The sequence below is a fragment of the Carcharhinus amblyrhynchos genome, chromosome 3 (genome assembly GCF_965287045.1).
Source record: "Carcharhinus amblyrhynchos chromosome 3, sCarAmb.v2.hapA, whole genome shotgun sequence".
NCBI classification, from domain to species: domain Eukaryota; kingdom Metazoa; phylum Chordata; class Chondrichthyes; order Carcharhiniformes; family Carcharhinidae; genus Carcharhinus; species Carcharhinus amblyrhynchos.
This window is the reverse complement of record NC_137326.1, coordinates 12,785,498-12,813,327: the sequence shown is the minus strand read 5'-3', so window position 1 is coordinate 12,813,327 and position 27,830 is coordinate 12,785,498. Positions and strand designations below refer to the sequence as shown.

The 27,830-nt window shown below is 42.6% G+C and overlaps 1 protein-coding gene across 1 annotated transcript in view; it reads left to right on the top strand.

Annotated features, from left to right (window-relative positions):
- Positions 1-13,454, top strand: part of LOC145335738 (guanine nucleotide-binding protein G(i) subunit alpha-2) — a 238,938-nt gene extending 225,484 nt beyond the window's left edge. Inside the window, exons 8-9 of the mRNA XM_080181461.1 lie at positions 1,549-1,761; positions 10,084-13,454. Coding sequence (XP_080037587.1) covers positions 1,549-1,739 — 191 coding nt within the window. The 3' untranslated portion in view covers positions 1,740-1,761; positions 10,084-13,454. The remainder of the gene's footprint in view (positions 1-1,548; positions 1,762-10,083) is intronic.
- Positions 13,455-27,830: the final 14,376 nt, after the last annotated feature.

The window sequence follows — 27,830 nt, the reverse complement described above, 5'->3', positions numbered from 1 at the left end:
CTTGTAGCCTTGTATACAACCAGTGCAGAATCATTTGTGCTCGCTTCTGTCTTCCAAGACTAAAACTAGCAACGACTCTGAGCTGTGGTTTTGAGCAGCAGCAGCAGAGCCCTTTGATCAGGTCACCTGTGAAGTCTCAGTGTTTGGGAAATTGTATGTGGTACTCAGAGTGTTCAGACTAGCAGCTGCGCACCTGAAACTAAACTGGCAGTTCTGGTCACCCTATTATAGAAAGGATATTACTAAGCTAGAAAGAATGTAGAACATAGAACATTATAGCGCAGTACAGGCCCGTCAGCCCTCGATGTTGCACCAACCAGTGGAACCAATCTAATGACCCTCTAACCTAAACTATTCCAATATCATCTATATGCCTATCCAATGAACATTTGAATGCCCTTAGTCCTGTTAATGTAGAAAAGATTTACTAGGATGCTACTGGGACTTATTGGTTTGAATTATAAGGAGAGACTGGATAGAGTGGGACTTTTTTCTCTGGAGCGTAGAAGGCTGAGGGCTGATCTTAGAGGTCTATAAAATAATGAAAGGCATAGATCAGCTAGACAGTCAATATCTTTTCCCAAAGGTAAGGGAATCTAAAACTAGAGGGCATAGGTTTAAGGTGAGAGGGGAAGAGATACAAAAGGATCCAGAGAGGCAATTCTTTCACTGAGAGGGTGGTGAGTGTCTGGAACAAGCTGCCAGAGATAGTAGTAGAGGCGGGCAAAATTTTGTCTTTCAAAATGCATTTAGACAGTTACATGGGTAAAATAGGTATAGAGGAATATGGGCCAAATGCAGGGGTTTAAAAAAGAAAGGGCGACATGGACAAGTTGGACTAAAGGGCCTGTTTCCATGCTGTAAACCTCTATGAAGAAATGGAACTGTAATGTAATTGACAAACTAAAACCTGTTGTTTGGATGGAAATAGGAATGTATCTTTTTGGTTGGCTAAGATTGGCAGCTGCTGTAGTGTGGAAAAACTGCATGAATTATTTCCTCTCTTCTGAAGCACAAATGGATGGTAAATGAGACATTAAACAATGACTGAGTGAAAATTGATCTGGTTGTGTTTACAAGGCACAGTGGTTAGCACTGCTGCCTCACAGCGCCGGGGGCCCGGGTTCGATTTCCGACTTGGGTCACTGTGTGGCGTTTGCACGTTCTCACCGTGTCAGCGTAGGTTTCCTCTGGGTGCTTCAGTTTCCTCCCATGGTCTAAAGATGTGCAAATTAGGTGAATTGGCCATGCTAAATTCTTCCTCAGCATACCCGAACAGGTGCTGGAGTGTGGCGACTAGGGGATTTTCACAGTAGCTTCTCTGCAGTGTGACTGTATCAGCCATGATCTTATTGAATGGCGGGGCAGGCTCGAAGGGCTAGATGGCCTACTCCTGCTCCTATTTCTTATTTCTTATGTTCTTATTAATAAATTAACTTTTAACTTCAGGAGCAAAAAGTTAAAAAATCCATCTCAGATCAGTTCATTCCCAGTTATATCTGTTTTTCCATGAAGCTATATTCTAACCACTTCCTTCTCTGAATGCAGGGGCCAATGAGTATGATGCAGCTGCAGGCTATATCCAGACCAAATTTGAAGACCTAAATAAACGGAAGGATACCAAGGAGATCTACACACACTTCACGTGTGCTACTGATACAAAGAACGTGCAGTTTGTATTTGATGCAGTTACTGATGTCATCATCAAGAATAACCTGAAGGATTGCGGCCTCTTCTAAGAACAGAAGTGTAAAGATGATGGTAAGCCTCTTGAGTCTATATCTGTAAGTTCAGGTTCAGTGCCTCACTCAAACTTTATTCCCAAAAAGTAATTACACGTTCTAAATTAACTTAGGTCATTAGATATAGAGGTCTGTAAAATAATGAGGGGCATAGATAAGTTAACATTTTTTCCCAAAAGTTGTGGAGTCTGTAGATCGTGGAGTCTGTAGTCATAGAGACTTATAGATAAGTACGTGGAACTTAGTAAGATAGAGGGTTATAGGTAAGCCTGTTAATGTCTAAGGTAGGGACATGTTTGGCGCAATTTTGTTGGCCGAAGGGCCTTTATTGTGCTGTAGTTTTTCTACGTTTCTATAACTAGAGGACATAGATTTAAGATGAGAGGGGAGAACAACGAAAGAGTCCAAAGGGCCAATTTTTTCACACAACAGGTAGTGAGTGTCTGGAACAAGCTACCAGAGATAGTAGTAGAAGCAGGTACAATTTTGTCTTTTAAAAAGCATTTAGATAGTTACAAGGGTAAGATGGGTATAGAGGGATATGGGCCAAACATGAGCAATTGGGATTAGCTTAGGGGTTTGAAAGAAAGGGCAGCATGGACAAATTGGTCTGAAGGGCATGTTTCCATGCTGTAAACCTCTATGACATCAACATCAATTTGTTCCCTCAAAAGTTTTTAATGATACAGAGAGAGATTTGGTTTGTACCCAAAGGTACTACAGAGCTGAATTAATCCACAGATAGCTGAAATCATTGTCACTGAAAAAATGGTAGTGATAATTTAACTGACTGTTCAGCTCCATTGCACTCCTGGGCCCAGCAACGAATGTCACATAGTCCTTTCGATCATTAATTCTCACCAATCAAACACCAAAAATCAATTGAACACCTCCACAGTCGCACAAGATAGAAGTTTATTCTGATTTTTATAAGCAGTGCTCCAACTTGAGCATTTGAGAAACACCAACTTTTACAGATGCACCCTCGAAAGCATTCTTTCTGGTTGTATAAGAACATAAGAAATAGGAGCAGGAGTGGGCCATCTAGCCCTTCGAGCCTGTCCCGCCATTCAATAAGATCATGGCTAATCTGAAGTGGATCAGTTCCACTTACCCACCTGCTCCCCATAGCCCTTAATTCCCTCATCAATCAGACATCTATCTACCCGTGACTTAAACATATTCAACAAGGTGGCCTCCACCACTTCAATGGGCAGAGATTCTGAGAGAAGTTGTTCCTCCTCAACTCTGTTCTAAACTGCGCCCTGCGCCCCCCCCTATTTTGAGGCTTTGCCCTCTGGTTCTGGTTTTCTTTCTAAGTGGAAAGAATCTCTCTACCTCTACCCTATCTAGCCCCTTCATTATCTTGTAAGTCGCTATAAGATCCCACTTCAGCCTTCGAAACCCCAACGAGTACAGGCCCAATCTACTCAATCTCTCCTCATAAGCTATACCCCTCATCTCCAATATCAGCCTGGTGGACCTATCACAGCTTGGTGTGGTTCTTGCTCTGCCCGAGACCACAAGGAACTACAAAATGTCATGAATGTAACCCAGTCCATCACACAAATCAGCCTCCCATCCATTGACTGTGCCCACACTTCCTGCTGCCTCGGCAAAGTAACCAGCACATCCCAGACATTCTCTTTTCCACTTCCTTCCATCGGGAAAAAGAAACAAAAGTCTGAGGTCACGTACCAATCAACTCAAGAATAGCTTCTTCCCTGCTGCTGTCAGACTTTTGAATGGATTTACCTTGCATTAAGTTGACCTTTCCCTACACACTTTAGCTATGATTGTAACCCTACATTCTGCACTCTCGTTTCTTTCTCTATGAACGGTATCCTTTGTCTATATAGCGTGCAAGAAACAATACTTTTCAGTGTATGTTAATACGTGTGACAAAAATCAAATAGCTTGTTTTCTGCTCCTTGTTGGATGAATCTGATGCATCTAACCAAGATAACCATTTATTTAAAGATGTTATAAAGTGCTGATGTGGGGTATTTTTGAGTATGCAATGAACTTGGCTGCCCGAATTCACTCGCCTGTAAGTGAAATCAATTTGGCAATCTGTCAGTGATGTTGGGTTACGTGTGTCAGCAGGGTACCCGATGAATCATGGAAAATAGGAGCAGGAGTAAGCCATTTGGCCCTTTGACCCTGTTCTGCCATTCAATATTATCATGGCTAATCATTTCAGTGCCATATTCCTGCACTCTCCTCATACCCATTTACGCCTTTAGAGTCTAGAAATCTTCTGCTTAAATATATTCAGTGATTTGGCCTCCACAGCTTTCTGTGGTAACAAAATCCACAAGTTTACCTCATCTCAGTCCGAAATGGCCTACCCTGTATCCTAAGACTGTGACCCTCCAGCCTGTGGAATTAAAACATCCCTGCATCGAGTCTGACCAACCCTCAATGTTATGTGTTTCTATTGAAGCCACTCTCGTTCTTCTAAATTCCCACGGATACTGGATTTGATGCAGTCTGTCATCTCAGGAATTTTCTGTAATCAGAGAAGCCCTGTCCAAAAGAAAAGATAGGAAGAGGATGGACAATTTCAGTGATTTAAAAGCATTACTTAAACTGTGGAAAAGGCATTGTAAAGCTGGAGGATAAATGAGAGCTGTGAAGCTTCTGAGTAGGACAGTGTGATAGATCTGAGGTGCTACAATCCAAATCGTGTTGGTGTTCATAAAACTGCACTAATTGGCAGACTGTATGTTGTTTCTAATGTGGTGATAATGCAGCACCAATCCAATCCCGTCTTTTGTGGTCAGTTTGACTCCTTTCCCTCTAAGGCTGTTTTTTTTTCACGGTGGGTGGTGATAGGAGGTGAACTGACGCATGTTCCAGCTTGTCTCAGTTCAATCACTGAAAAGGATCATGCCTCCAAGTGGTCATGTCCTGGCAATAATTTAAGAGCAAAGTAAAAAATTCATTGTTTGTCCATGAGCATTGCTGGCAAGGCTAACTTGATTTCCCATCCCTAATTGCTCTGGAGATTTTATTCTCCAGTTTGCAATAACATAATAACAAAATTTGATTTGTTAATGTCACATGTATTAGTATACAATGAAAAGTATTGTTTCTTGCACGCTATACAGACAAAGCAAACTGTTCATAGAGAAGGAGAGTGCAGAACGTAGTGTTATAGTCACAGCTAGGGTGTAGAGAAAGATCAACTTAGTGAGAGGTGGGTCCATTCAGAAATTCCTGGTAACATCCACTCTTGCCTTACATGACTTCAGCTTCAAGTGATTTTGGAACAGTGGTGGTGAGGGCAGACCTAATTGAAGTGTAGAAAATTGAAGGGCTTGGGTAGAGGGGATAAGAAGGCCCCATTACCGTTGACTGAGGGATCAATTACCAGCGGGCATAGAATTAGAGTAAGGCATAAGGTTTAGAGAGAATCAAAGCGACAGTTGTTCACCACAGAATGTCACGAATTTGAAACTGGCTGTATAAAAGGTGATAGAGGCAGAAATTCTCGTAACATTGAAAACATACGTAGATGTGCCCTTCAAGTGATGTAAGCTACTTGGGTATAGACCTAGAGCTGGAAATTGGGATTAGACTGGATGATGGCTTTCTGGCTGGAGTAAACATCATGGAGCGAATGGCCTCTTTCTGTGCTGTCAATGCAATGATTTCTTTGACTAGAGAAAATCAGTTATTCCAATAATAGTGATTTAGAGAACCAACATGCAGCGCAAGAAAGGGTGGCCCTGCAATTGTTGCCTGATGTTCCATAAGGAAGCTCATTCCCCAATTTAGGGAAAACACAACTCGTTCATTGACAGGTTAAACTATACAGAGGTTGTAAACTTGTGGCTGCAATCAGCTCTCGAGATGGCACTGAGTATGGCACTTATCATAGAAATCATAGTACCCTACAGTGCAGAAAGAGGCCCTTTGGCCCATCGGGTCTGCACCGACTACCATCCCACCCAGGCCCCCCCCCCCCCCCCCCATATCCCTACATATTTTACCCACTAATCCCTCTAACCTACGCATCTCAGGATAGTAAGGGGCACCTTACCAGGGTGATCCCCCACTGTGCTGCTCGATTGGTTCCCTAGGAGACCCTTGCTCTTCAGTTTGCTCCTTAAAGAGATAATCATCACATATTCTTAAAACCAATATTCTTTTATCCTTGTGCATTCAGCCTGAAGTTTTGCGAGCAAGGGGCCAAAATAGAGCCCTTATTAATGAGATTCTCATCAAGTTTGGTTTCCCTTGACATAGATGGACGTTGCTTGTTGTGCTGTAATGATTACCAAAAACGCCAGATGCTGAGATATGGGCTTAACCTATCAGGGATGTTTACTCCTTTCTACATCGCATTGTATGAGAAACTGTAGGCAATAGAACTATTTTGTATTCATGTAAACCATTGAAAGAAAAAAAATGGAGAGACATTTTCCTTAAACTGTATCCTAGAACATGGTATATCAACCTTGAAGTGTTCTGACGTTGCTGGAAATGGGTCCTTCTAGCTGCTGATCCTCCGATCATTTTCAGATTTTTCTTGTGATTAACTCAGAGACATACCCTCAGAGAAACCAGTGTGCCAAAATTATAGAGAAATACCTCTTGTGCACAAATTGCTGATTATAGCAAGAATTCAACATAAAGGAACTGATTTGTTTATTGGAGGCAGGTAGTTCTGCCTGATTTTGACACATGGAAGTGAGGTTGGGACAAACAGTGAAGCAACGCAGAGAAGAAGTGAGGCTGCAGAATTGGGGTTTATGAGGTGAAAACAAATATCTTGGATAAGATGCACCACCAATGAAGAGATGTTTGTAAAATTTGAGACACAATGTTTACTGGAAGCTACGCAGTTCTTTGCAGACAGAACTTGTACAGACATCATGCTTGTTTCAGCTAAACAAAATAGGTGACGACCATTCAGTGACTCATTTCTCAGGACAATGCCTTGACCAATCAAGATCAAACTACTTGGTTTAAATTTCAGTGCTTGGTAGTTAACTGTCAATCATCTAGTACATAGTTCTAGTTCTCCATAACAACACCTCTACTAGAGTCTGCTGCCAACCAATCAGCACGTATCACACATCCTGAAGGGACTTGATAAGGTAGATAGCGATTGGTAGGATGCTTCCATTTGTTGGGGCAACTAGAACGGGGTGGTGGTGGTCGTAGCTGTACAGTGGATTTGAGATCATTTTCAGATTAGCCATGACTGGGCTGCACAGTGGCTAGCACTGCTGCCTCATAGCACCAGGGACTCAGGTTCAATTCCAGCCTCGCATCACTGTCTGTGTGGTATTGCACATTCTCCTCATATCTGCATGGTTGCTCGGGGTTCTCCAGTTTCCTCCCACAATCTAAAGATGTGTGGGTTAGGTTGATTGGCCATGATATATTGCCCCTTAGTGTCAGGGAGACTAGTAGTGTAAATAGGTGGGGTTACGGAGATAGGGGCTGGGTGGGATTGTTTTTGATGCAGACTCGATGGGCTGAATGGCCTCCTTCTGCAACATAGGGATTCTGAGATCTTACTGAATAGCGGAGAACGTTCGAAGGGCTGAATTACCTATTCCTGTTGCTCTGTAATTTCTTGATGACAACGAGTTAAAGAGGAAATTAAAAAACTTTCAGTGAATGAATAAAATGTGGAAGCCCGTGCCACGGACAGAGTTTGTAAAGTTCATAAGTCAGTTGAATAGCTTGAATGAGAGGAGTTCTGAAGGACATGGAAGAGAGAAGAGAGTGGATGAACAGGATGATGTGACTTGTGGTAATTTAGACGGGTAATAAAACTGGACTGACTCTACCCCAGTTTCTGCATTGTAGCATTTTAATTCCGTTCTGTGATTTCAGAAACTGGAAAAAAAACATGATCTTGGCTGCAGTGAAATGATATCTATCCATATTTCCACATATGCAGCTGTCCACATGACTAACCTTGGGACTTGATAAATTACAGTGATTAAAAATAGTCATTAATACTGAATGAACGGGGCAGGCAGGGTGTTTTTAATTTTGGAGGACATGTCTAGCTTGATAAATTTGGGAGAGAAGGAGCCTTTCATCGGGATAATGATGTGGGCAGGGACTGTCAATCATTGAAAGCTTGGGGCAATCCAGGGCTCAGCTGACCTGTGCAGGCAAGAACATCTCTGGTTTGTTCCCGGAATGTGCCAATTTAAAAATAAATGCTTTTTATTCTTTATCAGACAATGTGAGTGTCGCTAACAAGGCCCGCATTTGTTGCCCCTCCCTAATAAGACCATAAGACATAGGAGCAGAATTAGGCCACTCAGGCCAACAGCTCCACCATTCAATCGTGGCTGATATTTTTGTTATCCCCATTCTCCTGTCTTTTCCCCATCACCCTTGATCCCCTTATTGATCAAGAACCTATCTATCTCTGTCTTAACGACACTCAATGACCTGGCCTTCACAGCCTTCTGTGGCAAAGATTTCCACAGTTTCACCATTCTCTGGCTGAATAAATTCCTCCTCATCTCTGTTTTAAAAGATCGTTCCTTTACACTGAATTTGTGCTCTTTGGTTCTGTTTTTCCTACTAGCGGAAACATCCTCTCCACATCCACTCTATCCAAGCCTTGCAGTATCCTGTGAGTTTCAATAAGATCCCCCCTCATCCTCCTAAACGCCAGTGAGTGCAGACCCAGAGTCCCCAGCTGTTGCTCATACGACAAACTTTTCATTCTTGTGATCCTCGTCTTGATCTTTTCCAAGGCCAGCACATCCTTCCTTACAAATGGGGCCCAAAACTATTCACAGTACTCCAAATGGGATCTGACCAGAGCCTTATATAGCCTCAGAAGTACATCCCTGCTCTTGTATCCTGGCCCTGTCGTCGTGAATGCTAACATGATAAAATGATGGTGAGGTGGTTTAGCTTACTTTTGCTAGAGCAACAATACAGAAAGCAGCAAATGGTATCAGCACCTCTGGGATAAAGAGCAGAATTCATCCAGGGCCCTACTCTGGATCACTTTCCTGAATTATAGTCTTTATAGCTCAGTTGGATTATTGAAGTCACTTTTCATGTACCAGAACGATCGTTGATGGATCATAGAATCTCTATAGTGCAGAAAGAGGCCATTCGGTCCACCATGTCTGCGCCAACTCGCTGACAGAGCATCTTACCCAGGCCCACCTCTCTACCCTATCCCTGCAGTCCCCCCACATTTATTCAGCTAATCCCCCCAACCTACACACCTTTGGACACTAAGGGGTCTTTAGCATGGCCAATCCACCTAACCCGTACATCTTTGGACCGTGAAAAGAAACTGCAGCTTCCGGAGGAAACCCACACAGACACTAGGAGGCCGTGCAAACTCCACGCAGTCACTCAAGGCTGGAATCGAACCTGGGTCCCTGGTGCTATATGGCAATCTACACTGTTCATCAACCACTCCCAACACACATACCGTATGAGGTTATGTAGAGTAAAATTTCCCCTGCTCTGTCCAAGGAATTGGTGGTAGCTGATTTTTATTTTTATGTTTCGGAAAAAAACAGGAATCAAACTGCTCAGCGTTTGTGTGGACACTTGTTTTATTTCAATCAACCCTTCACGTTGAAACATGAAGTTTAAGCTCCAGGTACTGTCTTGGAGAACTTTATGGTGAAAAGTATAACTACTGCCATCAAAAATCCAATTGAATCCAATCACTGCAGCAACCTGTCTGATGCTGAATCTCTGCAGTGCCATCCTTTCTATTGGCATGTGACTTCGTTGATATTTTCTACTTTTATATCCATGCCAAATGAGCTCCCAGTTCATTGAGTAGTAAATAATCTCAACAATAATCTTATTTGAACAGCATTAATATCGTAAAACCTGAAGTGTTGATCACGTTTGTGGCTTTCCTGATAGTAAAGTTCATGCTTGCCATGATTATATATTGTTATTCATACTCCAATGAAGGGAATCCTATCATTTTGGAAGCAATGTTGCAATAACCATGTAACTTGGTACAGTGACATTGGGATTTGTCTTCCTGATTGATGCAGGGAGATAATATATTTTCTGTGTATGATATTCTGAAGGTATTTGTACTTTACTTCGTACAGCACCCATCACACCTTAATCTGTGGAACAGATCTTCTTGTAGCTCTTGTCTCTAAATGATTAGGATGCTGTGTTCTCCATCCTGTGGGGACCACACAAGCTGGAATGTAATCATTTCTACATCTTTGATTTATTGTACAATAATCCTTTCACAATAATAACAGATAAGAATGCACACTTATGCCAGGGGGTATTACGTATGCAATAAAACAGCCGTGCCGCACTTTACACTTACTGATTTTGATCTGTTTTGTTTCAGAGTTACTTGAACTGCTCAGTATGGAGGATCCCAGAGGAAGGACTGCACCAATAAAATCAGCTTTCTGCTTTTAACTGCTTTTTACAAGAGACTTAAGACCATCAATGCATTGCCAACTTTCCCAATCTTTTTATCTCCTGATGATGCAGAATTTTTACTATTTAATTAATTTTATTTTTTACGAAAATGCCTTGTTTTGGAAGAGTGCAGACGTCCTTGAGCTCAATTAGCGAGTGCTTTGCTAGTGTTAGTGGAACTCTCCGTTTTCTGGTTATGTCAGGCATGGATGCCTTTTTGTTGATTGTTTTAAGCATGTAAGAAGTTATAAGTGTGATCACCTTTCAAACAAAAACACAACAGCTTAGCAAAAACTGGTCATTGCACCAACCTGCTGGTTTCCCTGTTGGCAAAAAAAAGTTGTTCCTTTGTGTGTGAGAGTTTGTCAGCCAAGTTGCATGTAAAACATAGATGTCTCCTATTCTTTACATTTGCACAACCAGCATACATTCCTAACGGATTTTAATAGTTTTCAAAAGTTTGCTTAAGAGAGGCTTTATTAGCTACTAAGCTGCAAATTCATTTAACATATTTAAAATGTAAGTAATCCACAATGTACTGATATGAATTTTGCTGCAGTAAGTTTTGTGCCTTGAATATAACTTTGTTTACAGCTGTTCTGCTTAATTTTAATGGTTAAGTTTTCCTTTCCCCTTAATGTTCGATGCAAATGGTTACTTTGGCTTGTCTGAGTGAAAGGTGCTCTATCATGGACAGGACCAGCTTGATGGTGTATTCATCTTACTCAAAAGGGGACATTCTGTCCAAAATTATGTTTCTTACTGTTAGCAGCATTAATTCTTTAAGTACTAACTGGGATGTTGCCACACCTACTGGACCTTAATCTTAAGCCGATCAGGATTTCTTCGATACATTTTTCAGGCCCTTTTTTTTACTGCAAAAAAATGTTCCCTCCCCCAACTTCTGTCAGTACCTTCCTTGGACAGTCCTGACTGTGTTATAGAATGATAGCAGTATCCATCCAAAATCTATTCATACTTACTTACCTGGCTGCTTCTCTATTTTATTTGTGTCTTTATAGTCCCTACAAAGCCACTCCGCAATTGTGGAAATGGACTTGTGTAAAGTTTTAATTAAACTTAAATCTGTTGAGGACATTTTGTGATGGCTGTAATATCTCTCTACTCTTCGCATCTGCCTTACCTGTCTTGACCTGTGTCCTAATGTAGATGGAATTGATGGCCTCAATTATAGCATTCATCTAGTAAGTGATGTGACAACTGAACAGAGCAATGTTTGAATGGCAACGTAACACTATGAACATCAACTAAGAACGATGCATTCCTGCCTTGTGACCAATGCTTAACAATTATCTGGAACTTCATTACTGAATTACTAACGAAAAGCATTGCACCAAAATTCTTCTCTTCAGCTAAGAATCTTCATCTAAGCAACCACCTCTTTCAGTAATCACTAGATACACCTGTGACGTTCAAGACATTCAGGTGTGTGTCCTGCAAAGCAAAATCTGTATCACTTAGAGTATCCCAAATCACAAGGACTGCTTCCAGGCATTGTGCTGATAGATCTTGTTTGTATTGGTAATGGTAGGAACTAACTTGGTGATGTTTGCCCCAACCTGAACTTAAAGGGACACTGCACACACTTCTCTTCTGTTTATCAGGTGCTTGACACCCTACTCAGGCCTTTTGAAGCTCTATTCATTCACCTCATGTTCATCCGAACATATTTCCAGTTTTTTTGCAAACTGGTTCAGAGCCAATTTAGGGCCAAGTAATTGAAAATACTAATCAGAGAAAATAGACCTGCATTATGGTTGTGGTGATACCCAGTGGCTGAAAAGTTGAAGCTCAAGGCCATTTATTGTCCGTACAAGTATCTTGTCAGTTTTATTTAGTAGCTTGCTGTGCTCCCTTTGCTTAGAAGAGGTTGTGTAATTAAAAAATACTTAATGACTGAGGAGGTCACCAGGATTGTTGCAGCAGATTGATGAATGCTTTAATAGTTTTCTGTGGGCTTTTATTTTCTTTGTAGTTGCTAAGTTCCATTCCATTTCATGTACACCATTTTCTATAAATGCAATGCATCTTGCAGGTTGTGAGCACTAGTGGTGGCTTTTCAAGTTCCAACTTGTGTTTCTCAGGCAATTCTTCCTCTGTGCGAAGAGCTTTGACTATTTATATTCCTTCAAATCATCAATTACGAGTGGACGTTAAGCGTATGACTTTTGTAAATTTAGCAGAGGGGTTTATCTTGGTTGCACTTGGATGTAATTAAGATTTCTAGATTTTAAAAGATTCCAGTTTATTCTGTGTCTTGTGTAACTCTGTAATATGTTTTATGTACAGTAATCCATTTAAGCACAAAGTTGAGACAGGTTGATGAGTATTTTTTATGAAAGCCTGACATAATAAACCCCTGACACGGTAGTACTTTTAATGTTCCGGATATTAACCAAATTTTTCCGATTTGCTTTGTTAGAAACCCCAAGTTTTGAAGTTTAAATAGGATTAGACACCATCTTTTAAACCTAATTGGAAAAATGGTGATTTCTCACCTTTTATTAACGACTGTTTGATTAAATGATGCAGTTTGAGCAGCTAATACTTGGAGCATGAGTAAGATTTGAACCCTGGTATCGAGGCCATAATCTTTGGCAATGGGGGATAAAAACTTTTGAGAGAGTGAAGCACGCATAAGCAGTGTGTTACAGACTTTTTCGGATATAGTAATTTGAGTTCAGCAATGCAATTTTGAAAGCTAATTTAAATTGGGCGATTTCATTCAGTCAACAAAGACAAAAGTTCCTGAGACACCTGCAATTCTTCAATTTGCTGAAAAAAAACTCTTAAAGCTCTTTGCAGCTATTCTGTATTTAAGTTTTGTTTTTTTTTTCTTGAATGAAGTCATTCTAATGCTTGCATCATAAAAGTAGATTGAATAGAAACTGTCCGTAGCTGGGGAGGAGCTAATTATAGAAACTTTGTATTCTGAGAATTAAAAAGTTCTAAATATATGAAGGAAGGTTCAAAACATTCAATAAAATATTTTGTTAATTTCTTTTGTTCAAGCTTTTTCTGATATCCATGTGTTGGCTCAGATGATATGCAACCAGTTTTCCTAAGAGTAAAATTAACCTTTTTTTGGGGGGACGGGGATTTACTATCTGACAATATGTGACTAGATTTTGTCATCGTTACTTACACACGCCCACACTTCTCTTTAGTTTGTAATGAGGCCAGATGCATTGCAACCATGTATGTTTCTTACAATATGTTACCTGGTGTAAAAACAAGTAAAAGACCAAATTAATAAAATACTTTTTAGTAGGACCCCAGTGACTTTGTCTTGATTGACTGCTGTTCTGACATGCATCTTCCTGTTTAAGATTAGTCTGATGTTTGCCACCATGTGCTACCTCTCAATCTGAGAGCATGTGCTCCAGGTGACCGCAAATGCCATTCTTACTGGTTCCTAGGACATTTTTCAAGAGAGACCCAAACTCATCCTGTAGATTGAATTTTTTGAGGAGGTAATTAAGTGTGTAGATGAAGGTAGAGCAGTTGATGTTGTATACATGAATTTTAGTAAGGCGTTTGATAAGGTTCCCCATGGTAGGGTCATGAAGAAAGTAAGGATGTGTGGGATAGAAGGAAATTTAGCCGATTGGATTAGTAACTGGCTATCTCATAGAAGCAGAGGGTGGTGGTGGAGGGAAAATTTTCAGACTGGAGGCCAGTTACCAGTGGTGTACCACAGGGATCAGTGCTGGGTCCTCTGCTATTTGTGATTTTTATCAATGACTTGGAAGAGGGGGCTGAAGGATGGGTTAGTAAATTTGCTGATGACACCAAGATTGGTGCAGTAGTGGATGAGGTAGAGGGTTCTTGTAGGCTGCACAGCTGGGCTGACAAGTGGCAGAAGGGGTTTAACCTTGATGAGTGTGAGGTGATTCATTTTGGTAGGACAAACTTGAAAGCGGATTACAGGGTCAACGGCAGGGTTCTGAGGAGTGTGGAGGAACAGAGAGATTTTGGGGTTCACCATCCACAGATCTCTGAAGGTTGCACTCAGGTGGATGGAGCCATGAAGAAGGCTTATATTGTATTAGTGTTTATTAACAGGGGGTTTTAGTTTGAGCTGTGGGGTTATGCTGCAACTATACAGGACCGTGGTGAGACCGCATCTGGAATATTGTGTGCAGTTCTGGTCACCTTATTATAAAAAGGGTGTGGAAGCATTGGAGAGAGTGCAGAGGAGATTTACGAGGATGCTGCCTGGTTTGGAGGGTTGTCCTTGTGAGGAATGGTTGCGGGAGCTGGGGTTTTTCTCGTTAGAGTGAAGGAGGATAAGAGGTGACTTAATAAAAGTTATAAGATGATGAGGGGGATAGATAGAGTGGACGTTTGGAGACTATTTCCTCAGGTGGATTTAGCTGTTACTAGGGGGCATAACTATAAGGTTCATGGTGGGAGATATTGGAGGGATGTCCAAGGTAGACTCTTTTCTCAGAGTGGTTGGGGTGTGAAATGCACTGCTTGCTGTGATAGTGAAGTCAGACACTTTAGGAACTTTCAAGCGGTCGTTGGATAGGCACATGGAGCACACCAGAATGATAGGGAGTGGGATAGCTTGATCTTGGGATTGGACATAGCTCAGCACAACATCGAGGGCTGAAGGGCCTGTACTGTTCTATGTTCTAGATTAAGAAACAAAACATGCAAGAAATTTCTTCAGTATTGATGTATATAAAGACACTTTATTAAAGCATTGTTTAAGAATCTTACGATATCTATGTACTCACAGCCTCAGGTTTTACACGTCTCATTAATTTTTTTCTTTGTATTTTTGCTTATTCATTAATGAGGTAAGTATCTCTGACTAGGCCAGCATTTATTGCCCATCCCTATTTGCCCTTCAGAAGGTAATGAGTGGTGAGCTGCTTTCCAGAGTCTTTGCACTCCCTGAGATGTAGTTATATCCACAGTGCAATTAGGGAGGGCATTTCAGGATTTTGACCCTGTGACAGTAAAGGAACAACAATATATTTCCAAGCAAGGGTGATAAGTGACTTGGAGGGGGAATCTCCAGGTGGTGGTGTCCCTATGTATCTGCTACCCTTGTTCTAGATGGTAGTGGCTGTGACTTGGAAGGTGCTGCCTAAGGAACCTTGCTGAGTTCCTGCAGTGCACATGGCTGTTTAGTGGTGGTGCAGGGAGTGAATGTTTGTGCAAGGAGTATCAATCAGGCAGGTTGCTTCCCCCTGGATGTTGTCAAACTTCTTGAGTGTTGTTGGAGCTGCACTTATCCAAATAAGTGGAGTATTCCATCCAACACACAGCTGACTGAGACCTTGTAGATGGTGGACAGGCTTTGGGGTGTCAGGAGCTGCGATACTTTCTGCAGGATTCCTAGCCTCTGAACTGTTATTGTAGCCACAGTATTTACATAGCTAGAATTCAGCAATGGTAGTCCCATTGAGAGTCAAGGGATGATGGTTAGATTTTGTCTTGTTAGGATGGTTTAGCCTGATATTCCTTCTAAATTTGGATTTTGGGGAACTGCATAAATAGTTAAGTCTGAAAAGCACATCACAAGGTTTACTATGATAAAGGGCTGTTAAATTTGGTTAGGCAGCCAATTTGTTTCTTTGGAACTTGTTAAGAACGCCCATACATAACCGAGGTAAAAGAGATGTTCGGATCGTGGTGCTGCAAGATCCTGAAACAGCTCGCAGATTCTGCTGGGGCAAAGAGGCAAATTATGTCTTTGGTTTATTATGGAAGATCTTTCTTTTCCAGCTACATGTTGGATTGTCCAAGTGCTAGTCCACTCTCCTATAGGTCAGGCATGGTTTTGAATTCCACTGCAGGGCGTGCATACAGAATTGTTAAGGGCAGGAAGAGGTTATTCAGCCCTGTGTCTGCTCCAACCCTCCCAAAGCCAAAACTAATACTTCATCGGAACATAGCAAACGTTAAGGCCTGCAGTCTCTTGATCCTCCTGTGATTGAATTAAATCATGGCTCCTCTCTACATAGATTCTATTTACTCATTTATTCCCAATATCGCTGCCTAATCATCTTTACCTTTTTTGATTTGATTTATTATTGTCACATGTATTCGTATACAGTGAAAAGTACTGTTTCTTGCACACTATACAGACAAAGCATACCATTCATAGAGAAGGAAGGAGTGCAGAGTGTAGTGTTACAGTCATAGCTAGATGTAGAGAAAGAACAACTTAATGCAAGGTAGGTCCTTTCAGAAGTCTGACAGCAGCAGGGAAGAAGCTGTTCCTGAGTTGGTTGGTACGTGACCTCAGACTTCTGTATCTTTGTCCCAAAGGAAGAATGTGGAAGAGAGCCAATAGTCATGTCTCAGTCTTGGAATTTTCAGTTGACTTACGTTCCAGCCTTTTGAGGATGAAAATTCCAGAATTCCAATGACCTGCTGTGTGTGAAAGCGCTTTGTCAACTTCAGTCCTGACAGGAGAATTACGTTTATATTGGAATAGCAGGAGGTCAATTTAACCCCTTGAGCCTATTCTGCCAGTTAGTTAAATCGGCTGAATTATGCCTTGAATTCTTTGCCTGTGTTTGATCCATATCATAGAAACATAGAAGATAGGAGGAGGTCATTTGGCCCTTCAATCCTGCTCTGCCATTCATCATGATCATGGCTGATCATCTAATTCAGTAGCCTAATCCTGCTTTTTCCCCATAATCTTTGATCTCATTCGCCTCAAGCGCTATATCCAGCCACCTCCTGAATACAGTCAATGTTTTGGCATCAACTACTCCCTGTGGTAATGAATTCCACAGGCTCGCCACTCTTTGGGTGAAGAAATGTCTCCTCCGTTCTAAGTGGTCCACCCACGTCCTCAGACTATGACCCCTGGTTCGGGACTCCCCCTTATCTTCGGATATGGCTATCCTTTGAAACCAACAGAAGCCATCTTGGTCTTGGCCAATGCATCATTCCTTAGTTTTGATATACAAAAATGAAGACAGGTCTGACCCAAGTATCATTCCCCCACTTCTGCATTTGAAACCTCTTGTGATTAAGGTTAACTTTTGATTAGCCTCTTTGAGTACTTTTTGAACCTGTCCTCAATCTTCCAGTGATCTGCATACACGGACACCTAAGTTATTCTGCTCCCTTCAATCGCTCCCCATTTAGGAAAATATTTTGATTTATGGAATGGCAAAGCTGCATTGCTGGCTGTGCTGCCCTGCAGTTCAAATCTATCTGTTGAAGTGGACATTAAAGACCGAATGGCAACATTGGAAGAACAATCAATAGATACCTCTGAATGTTGTCCTGGCTGCCATTTATCCCCCTTGCTCAGTGTCACTAAAACAGGCTAACCATTCGCTTTGCTTGGTGTTGGTTGTGGAAAAGTGTGTGATTATGCACTTCGGAGGAATGGAGGCATAGACTATTTTCTAAATGGGAAGATGCTTAGGAAATCAAACACAACGGGAATTGGGAATCGTTGTTCAACATTCTCCTAAGGTTAACGTGCAGGTTCAGTCGGCAGTTAGGAAGGCAAATGCAATGTTAGCATTCATGTCAAGAGGGCTAGAATACAAGAACAGGGATGCACTTCTGAGGCTGTATGAGGCTCTGATCAAACCCCATTTGGAGTATTCTGAACAATTTTGGGCCCCATATCTAAGGAAAGATGTACTGGCCTTGGAAAGGGTCCAGAGGAAGTTCACAAGAATGATCCCTGGAATGAAGAGCTTGTCATTATGAGGAACTCTGGGTCAGTACTCTTTGGAGCTTAGAAGGATGAGGGTGGATCTTATTGAAACTTATAGGTTACTGCGAGGACTAGATAGTGGACGTGAAGAGAATGTTTCCACTCGTAGGAAAAACTAGAACCAGAGGGCACAACCTCAGGCTAAAGGGATGATCCTTCAAAACAGAAATGAGGAGGAATTTCTTCAGCCAGAGAGTGGTGAATCTGTGGAATTCATTGCTGCAGAGGGCTGTCGAGACCAGGTCATTGAGTGTCTTTAAGACAGAGATAGATAGGTTCTTGATTAATAAGGGGATCAGGGTTGATGGGGAAATGGCAGAATGGGGATGAGAAAAGTATCAGCCATGATTGAATGGCAGAGCAGACTTGATGGGCCAAGTGGCCTAATTCTGCTCTGTTTTATGGTCTTATAGGACTCATGGTGTGCAAGTTACCATGCTGCATTTCTTTACAAAACACAAATGACTTTATTATCTGTCAGGTGCCTTAAGATATGAAAAGTGCTTTATAATTTTTGCCCTCAGGTGAATCCAATGGGAATCACTTGGGTGCAGATGTGACTGGTGGTGGTAAGGTAGAATAGTTCAGTGCAAGAAACAGCCATCGAGATGACCCCAAGCTGAATACATAAATGATTATTGTATTATTGATCATTTTCTCTTCCACTTGGGCCCATCACCGCTCATTGATCTGTCAATTCAAGGCAGGTCATGGATGAAACTGGTCTTAACAATTGAATTCTAGAATTGCCGGAGTGCAGGAGACCATTTAGCCATTGAGCCTGCATGGACAACAATCCCACTGAGGCATATCCCTGTAACCCCATATATTCACCCTGCTGGTTGCCTTAACACGAAGGGCAATTCGCCATGGCCAATCCACCTAACCTGCCATCTGCAGGTTGGCATGGCACAGTGGTTGGCACTGCTGCCTCACAGTGCCAGGGATCCGGGTTCGGTTCCAGCCTCAGATCACTATCTGTGTGGAGTTTGCACATTTTCCGCATATTTGCGTGCGTTTCCTCCCGGTGTTCCGGTTTCCTCCCACAGTCCAAAGATGCGCAGGTTAGGTAGATTGATCATGTTAAATTGTCTGTGATGGTCCAAAGATGTGTAGCTTAGGGGGATTAGTGGGGTAAATGTGTGGGGTTACGGGGACAGGGCCTAGGTAGGATGCTCTGTTTAAGAGCCGGCTCATATAGACAGTGACCCAAGCTGGGATTCGAACCAAGGTCCCTGGTGCTGAAAGGCAGCAGTGCTAACCGCTGGACCACCCTGCACCAATGAATTGCAACTGTTATAAACCTTGCCCAATTTTATCTCTTAATGATATCCACAATGGTGGAACTCACGTGGAACAGATATCTATACCAACCCATAATGCACCTGATTAATATGGATATAAGTAACAGGACACCTGCTCCCATGTTGTTGAGGGATTTTACAGCATTTCAAGAGAGATTCTGAATCTTAAAATCTACTTGTGTTCAGATTGTTTAAAATTAACAATAGCTGCAATTTTTAAAATTAATTTTTTTAAACAATGGTGTCTGTGCAAAAAAATGTAAAACTTGCTGCTTTGCCCCTCAGAACTCTCGCTCTGTCCCCTGTTAGTTCAGAAGGTATATTGGTAAACGATGGTGCTCCCTCTGCTTTTAGGTCATGCTACTCTCTACGATAATTGCAATATCCGCACTGTTGAAATCCAGGATCCTCCCATTGTTTCCTGCCTTTATTCTTCCCCCGGCTTCCTGATTCCTGTGGATTTAGTTCTCTCCCCCTCTGCCCCTTCCAATCACCCAGCCTGTCTACAACCTTAAGGACCTTAAAAGGTCCAACATGATATCACCTCATCATTGTTGCTGAATTTTACCGTACTGTCTCCACTGATTTCTTTGTTCCAGCAGTGACCACACTTCAAAGTATTTCATTGGCTGTTTAATGCATTGCAACACCCTGAGATTGTGAAAGATGCACTACAGAGCAAAGTCTTTTTATACTGGGTCATGTGCTAGACTGATGGGGTTTAGACCCAGGTTTCTTGATATTTGGAAACTGATTAAGTGAGTAAGTGAACGTATTGGCGTCACAAAAGACTTACATTAACATGCAATGAAGTTACTGTGAAAATCCCCAAGTCACTGGTGCCTGTTCAGGTACACTGAGGGAGAATTTAGCATGGCCCATGCATCTAATCAACATGTCTTTCAGACTGTGGGAGGAAACCGGATCTCCTGGAGGAAACACACGCAGACTGTGCACAGTGACTAAGCTGGGAATCGAACCCTGGTCCCTGGCACTGAGGCAGCAGTGCTGACCACTGTGCCATTATGCCATGTTGATTCTTGGTGGTGTTTTAAAGACTGACTGAATCTGAGATAGTAATCTCCTAATGCCCGTTGCTGAGCAACATGTCAGATATGAATCAAGTGCTAGGCAGTGGATGTGATAAACTCTGTCCCAGTGTGAAAGGAAGCTGAATAAATGTTGTAGAGGCACTGACAGGCATCTGATGAGCACCGAATCTGCATAGGTTTTATATTCAAAAAAGATGAGTAAATGATTTATTTTTGTAATTGAGTAAATTACAAATGTAAATTGGGTCTAGCACAGTGGTTAGCACTGCTGCTTCACAACTCCAGGGTCCTGGGTTCGATTCCTGGCTCGGGTCACTGTCTGTGTGAAGTTTGCACATTCTCCTCGTGTCTGCGTGGGTTTCCTCCAGGTACTTCGGTTTCCTCCCAAGATGTGCGGGTTAGGCTGATTGGCCGTGCTGAGAAATTGCCCCTTAGTGTCTAGGGATGTGTAAATTAGAGGGATTAGTGGGTATAATATGTAGGGATATGGGGATAGGGCCTCTTTCTGCACTGTAGGGCTCTATGATTCTACATTGAAATTATTAAAAAATATGGGACCAAAATTTATATTATGTTGTTATATCCATTCCCTTTTTAACAGAGAGCTGAACTTAGTAACAAAGGACATCAAATCCTTTATAAGGTGTCAGTGGTCATCACACTGATCTCTGAACCAGAAGGTAATGGATTTGAGTTCCACTCCAAATACAATCTTGGCTGATCTTGCAATGCTGCACTGAGGGAGTGCCGCACGGTCAGAAGCATCACCCTTCAGATGAAACATCTGCACCTGTGGAGAGGGAGAAGATTCTTGGCACTTTTTGAGAATGATTGAATGCCGCAATCAGTAAGAATAGGCAACAAGCACCTCCTCCATGATTATCCTCAACACTGGTGCCCCACAAAGCTGTGTCCTCAGCTCCCTATCATATTCCTTATACACCTGTGACTGCGTGGACAAATACTCCTCCAACGTGATTTTCAAGTTTGACAATGACATCACCGTCATGAGTCAGATCTCAAATAATGATGACACAGAGTACAGGGGCTGGTGCGATGACAATCTCTCCCTCAATGTCAACAAAGCAAGGGAGCTAGACTTCAGGAAGAGTAGTGAAGGACGTGCCCCAATCTACATCAATGGGATGAAGTAGAAATGGTCGCGAGTTTCAAGTTTTTAAGTGTCCAGGTCACCAACAACTTGTCATGATCCCCTCCGTGCCCACACTATTAAGAAAGCCTGTCAATGCCTCTATTTCCTCAGAAGACTATGGAAATTTGGCATGTCAGCTATGACTCTCACCAACCTTTACAGATGCACCATAGAAAGTATTCTTTCTGGATGTGGTATGGCTCCTGCTCAGCCCAAGACCGCAAGAAACTATTGCTAATCATGTCTAGCAAGATGCAGGTAAGACTCCACTCAACAAGATATCATATGACAAATCGCAATTCACCTGAACCGTAACGCTTTCCACATAAGCCATTGGCTTGCTTATTTATTATAGAAATTAGATATTAATGTTGATTCTTGCAGTAAGCATAGTGTATTAGTATATTTATGTATTCACGGGAAGTGATGTCACCGGTCACTGGAAATACCAGAGTGAAGAAGCAGTTGTGCAGTGAACACCACTCAGTAAATAAAGCTCCTTTATTTAGCCCAATCCATTACACAAACCAGCCACTCATCCATTGACTCTGTCTACACTTCCCACTGCCTTGGAAAAGCAGCCAGTCTAATTAAGGACCCCAGACGTACTCTCTTCCACCGGGAAAAAGGTCTGAGGTCACCTACCAACTGACACAAGAACAGCTTCTTCCCTGCTGCCATCAGACTTTTGAATGGACCTATCTCACACTAAGTTGATCTTTCTCTACACCTTAGCTATGATTGTAACATTCAGCGCGCTCTCGTTTCCTTCTCTATGAATGGTGTGCTTTGTATAGTGCGCAAGAAACAATACTTTCCGCTGTATACTAATACATGTGACAATAAATCAAAACCAAATCACTCAAATATGGCAGCTAGTCATTTGTCTTATTGTTGGTAGAGGGAGCTTGCTGTGTTTGCCTATGTTACACGAGTGACAATATTCAAAAGGAACACCACCCATCAAATAAAACTCCTTTATCTTTAACCCTCTGTGGTTCCTGGTGTCAATTCTCCAACATGCAACAGAAATGTGGTCAGTTTTCTGCGGCTGAGTTATAATTGCCCCGAACCCAGGGCAGTCCTCCTAGAATTGTTTCAGAGTTACAAAGTGAAAGAACAGTGTTACAATCATGCCCCTTTGCAGTGCTCGGAGAGAGGAAGTCAAATTGCTGGCTGAGCTTGTTATCACTGTCAGAATGCTAGGCCGTTTACATTGCTGGGTGACGGGGACGGGCAGGCAGGTGAGATCTAAAACCACTTTCGAGCCACCTAACCTCGCAGCTGGGAGCCCTCTCTGAGGAAGAATGGGGAGTCACTGCATATCCGCAACCAACATTGAAAACAGATGGTGCGTTTGTGTGGTTTCTGGGAGCTTGCTGCAGCCTGTATTTGAACAGTGACTACTCTTTTTTTTAGAAAAGTGCTGTATTGATTGGAAAACCATTTTGGAATGCCCTGAGGTTGTGGTTTGCGCAATTGCAAAAATACACGTCTTGTTTTCTTTAGTAAAAAGTTTCATCGACAGCAGACACAATGGGCAAAATGTTGTGGAGGTGGTTACGGTCCCATCCCTGTGGTTGGAAATATTGATGGGGACAGGACTCAGGACTCGTATTTTGCCAACGGCAGCCAATAGGGCGGCTTCTGTTAGAGCTGCTGCCCCATTAAGGATTGTGGCCCAAACCCCACTCCCCTCCCCACCCTCTGACCCAGTCAGAAGACTGGCACATCAGCCACCTCAGCGATGGCCATGCATTCGCAAACTCTGATGCACGGGGTCAGGCTGTGACGGCACTGGAATCAGGAAGGCAGGTCCCTGCAATGGGAGGAAGGGGGACTCTGCTGAGGGCATTGGCAGAGAGGTGGCCGCTTCTGCAAGGCCCCTCTGTGGGCCAAAGAACTCCCAAAAGGGAAGGCTTCAGCCACCATCCCACAGCCCACGGGGGAGGGTGCCCAGGTTTACCAGGTAAATGCCAGCGGTGGTGGGAAGTGGGTGTAAGTGTCTCAGTTGGGCTCCAGACAGGCATTCCTGTCCAATGCTGGTGTGAAGTCACCAGGCACCCCATCCCTACCCCTATACTCCTTCCCAGGCCATTTTGCCCACCTTCTGGACCATCCCAAATGGCCCCAGAAAACTCGGGTCAATTTTTCAGTGCTGGCCCCATAATTGTGTTTCCTTGAACAGCCAAGACTGGAAAAAAAAACTTGTTATTTCATGAAAATTATCTAAATATTGCCCTGAAAGTTGCAGCTTTCACTCAATAGTGAATTTTAAGGGGGGGTCTGGACAAATACATGAATAGGATGGGAATAGAGAGATACGGTCCCTGGAAGGGTAGGGAGTTTTAGTTCAATTGGGCAGCATGGTCGGTGCAGGTTTGGAGGGCCGAAGGGCCTGTTCCTGTGCTGTAATTTTCTTTGTTCTTTGTTCCCTGTTCTTTATTTTTTGAATGGGCCTGAAAGCATCTTGCATTTTGTTTCTTGTTGTTCAGGGTGTGTGAGTGAACAGGGCAGCTGTGCAAGTGGGAAGAAAGAAAAGAATGGCTTCATAAAATAATGTTTTGTGAGACTGAGAGCAGCCAGTCCTGATGTTGGTCATCATCAAAACAGCAAAGCCACTACACATGAAAAAGCTCCTTCCAGTCCTCTAAGAAGTCTCACAACATCAGTTAAAGTTTATTTGGGATCACGAGCATTCAGAGCACTGCTTCTTCATCAGGTGAGCGAGGAATGAGTAGCGCTCCGAAAACTTGTGATTCCAAATAAACCTGTTGCACGTTAATCTGATGTTGGGAGACTTCTTACTGTGCCCACCCCAGTCCAACGCCGGCATCTCCACATCATGACTTCCAATACTGATCAGACATTATTTGTGGAGATGTTGTGCTTCAAACATTATTGCAGGTTTTGTGTTTTACACCCAAAAAATGAAAGGGTTGTGAAAGAATTTAAATAATGCTGCATTATTTTCTAAAGTTGATGACTATGGTAGAAGCCTTTGACGAGGGGAGACTGATAAGGAAGGTGGAAGCACGTGGGATCCGCGATAACTTGGCAAGTTCAATCCAAAACGGGCTTAGTGGTAGGAGACAGGGGATGGTGGTAGAAGGCTGTTTGTGTGATTGGAAACTGGTGTCCAGTGGCATACCACAGGGATCATTGTTAGGTCCATTATTATTCATGATATATATAAACGATGTAGTTGTGAATATTGAAGAGTAAGTTTGTGGATGGCCCAGTTTGGCCTATGCATGTAAACTCCAGACCCACTGCAATGTGGTTGAGTCTGAATTGCCCTCTGGAATGGTTGAGTCAGCCACTCAGTTCAAGGTCAATTAGCGAGGGGCACCGAACGCTGGCCCTGCCAATGATGCCACATCCCATGAAAGAAAAGACAAGGTACACGCCCTTTCAAAGTGCTTTGCCTTCTCTGGGCCTGTGACCTTTTTTTATCTTTGCCAATGAGCTAGTACATTATTCTTGTTGGCGTGGAGGGTTTCTTAGCTCTCCCCTGCCCTTCTGTCACAGCTGGATACGCTCCTGTTCTGTCACCGTGCTTAGCAAGAAGTTCTGTCTACTGCGGTTGGCAATTTGAATCATCTCTGACCAATTCTTTCTCTGCTCATACTTGGGGCATTGACCCCAACATTTCTTCGAAAAACATCACCTCCTGCCTTCCTGCTCTTTTGGCACCCACTCCATTGGGCTTTCTCAGGGGAATCTCGCTCTTCATCCTCATTCAACTTTATTCTAATGAGAGGGTTGATGTCTTCAACTCACTTCTCTGTGCAATCTTAACCTGGTTATGGTTGTCAGGTATTTAATTTTTAAGTTTATTTATTAGTGCCACAAGTAGGCTTACATTAATACTGCAATGAAGTTAATACGAAAATCCCCTAGTCACCACACTCCGGCGCCTGTTCAGGTACACTGAGAGAGAATTTAGCATGGCCAATGCACCTAACCAACACATCTTTTAGACTGTGGGAAGATACTGGAGCATCTGGAGGAAAACCCATGCAGACTTCTCACAGACAGTGACCCAAGCCGGGAATTGAACCCAGGTCCCTGGCGCTGTGAGGCAGTTGTGCTAACCACTGTGCCGCCAAACTGCCCTTGTTAGCTCCATTATCGATTCTTTATGCGCTGGTTAGGTACTCTGTCCTCAGGATGGTTATATCCACCTTTGTGCTTGCAGTGTGTTTCCTATTCTCTTCTAATCTCGGTCTACCCTTTATTTTTGAGCGGCACGGTGGCACAGTTGTTAGCGCTGCTGCCTCACAGTGCCAGGGACCCGGGTTCCATTCCCGTCTTGAGTCTCCGCCTGTGCATTGTCACCATGTTCTCCCCGTGTCTGTGTGGGTTTCCTCCGGGTGCTCCAGTTTCCTCCCGCATTCTGAAAGATGTGCTGGTTAGGTGCATTGGCCATGCTAAATTCTCCATCAGTGTACCCAAACAGGCATCAGAGTGTGGTGACTCGGGGATTTTCACAGTAACTTCATTGCGGTGTTAATGTAATTGTGACAATAATAAATAAATTTAAACTTACATTTTTCTTGGACCTTTACTTGAATTTCAAGCAAAAAATTGATTCTGAGCCTAAAAATAAGTATAATATTTCACCAGTAAAGTTATTGAAATTACTGTTGCCTCTTCCTCTAACATTCTGGCTTAGTCTGTATTAGATGTTATGATTTTTGGCTCGTTGTAACTCTGGATCCCTGTCTTTGAATACTTTGCGAATTGTCTTGGCTTTGGAAACATCCATGCCTTTAGGGTATTAACTGCAGGCTTCAGTGAAGTTATTATAAAGCTCCTTACTGCAAGTGTGTCCATAGCTATGTTCTTCACTCCCCAATCCATTGTCTGGTAGCTAATGCTTCATCCAGATGTTTTCCCAACAACTGGAGTTCCCCAAGGATCTACCTTCTCTGCTACATTTCTACATTTCAGTGGCCCCCTCTCCCTCAACATCGAAACCTATGCACTCTATCTGTGATGAGTTAATTTTACATGTATCAAAATTAACTCATCACAGTTAATTTGTGACTACAAATCAGAAATTTGTAATTTGTGGTTTGTAATCACAAATTAAACCACCCCCCACCTCCCCACCCCCCCAAGCCCCCGCGGACTCCATCATTGCATGCAGCTCATGGGAGAGCAAAATCTTCAAAGGGAGAGTTTCTCGGTGCTTTTAACCCAAGCCAACAGCCTTCACCTATCGTAGAACCATATCTTAGAAACTACAGTGCAGAAGGAGGCCATTCGGCCCATCAATCCTGCACCGACCACAATCGCACCCAGTCCCATCCTGGTAACTTCACATATTTACCCTAGCTAGTCCCCCTGACACTAAGGGTCAATTTAACATGGCCACTCAACCTAACCCGCACATCTTTGGAGCGTGGGAGGAAACCGGAGCCTCCGTAGGAAACAGACACAGGGAGAATGTGCAAACTCCCAACAGACAGTGACCCAAGCCAAGAATCGAACCCAGGTCCCTGGTGCTGTGAGGACCACTAAGCCACTGTGTGCCCTCTTAGTCTTCACCTCTTGGCATTTTTGGTCTAAATCTTGCGAGCTCAAATGTATCTCTAGCATCAAAACTGATTCTGGAAAGGCCTTTACAGTCTGATTTGTTGTTATAGTTTAGCATTCAACTTCACAAGATTGTGATGGATTTAGCTCCTATCTGACTGTATCTTTAGGAGAGAGAGCATATAACCTCACACCAATCTTACCAATTTGTAATGCCAATGCTTGGTATATGAGGAGGAGGAGATGAAAGAATCTCTGCTTTCCAGAATTTGAGGTTTGGTGGATTTACAAATTGTTCAGCGCATCCAAAAGGACACCTGAACATTTTTTCAAAACTAAATTCGAAATTGGATTGGATTTAATTCTCCATGTAGTGTCAAACTAAGTCAATGGGATAATGGTCCTTCCTGGGAATCTTACTGCAATTCATTCATTGAATTAATGAACTATTTTCATTGCAAAGCTCATGCCAGTTAAACCAGGAGCAGGATGGTAAGGTTATTGTGCTGGGAATCCAGAGAACTGGGCTAATGCGCTGCAGATAGGAGTTCAAATGTCATACTGGCAACTGGGAAAATTGAATAAACCAGGGATAAAAAGACAGTGGCAATAATGATGATAGGATTGTCATAAAACCCCAGCTGGGTCACCTCTGTCCTTTAGGGAAGGCAATCTGATTTTGTGATGGTAATGTGCTACTGATATATTTTATTTAAAAGAGGAATGTTTTAAGATTCAGCTTTTCCCTACAGGCTGTCATTTTGTCTGGTGGGAATGCAGCTCAGATGCTGGGAGAGCAGAATAATTACTCATTTTAACCATGTAGTGTTTACTTTGGAGAGAGCTAATGTAATTCTCTTTATAGATGAAGATTTACCTTGGGATTTT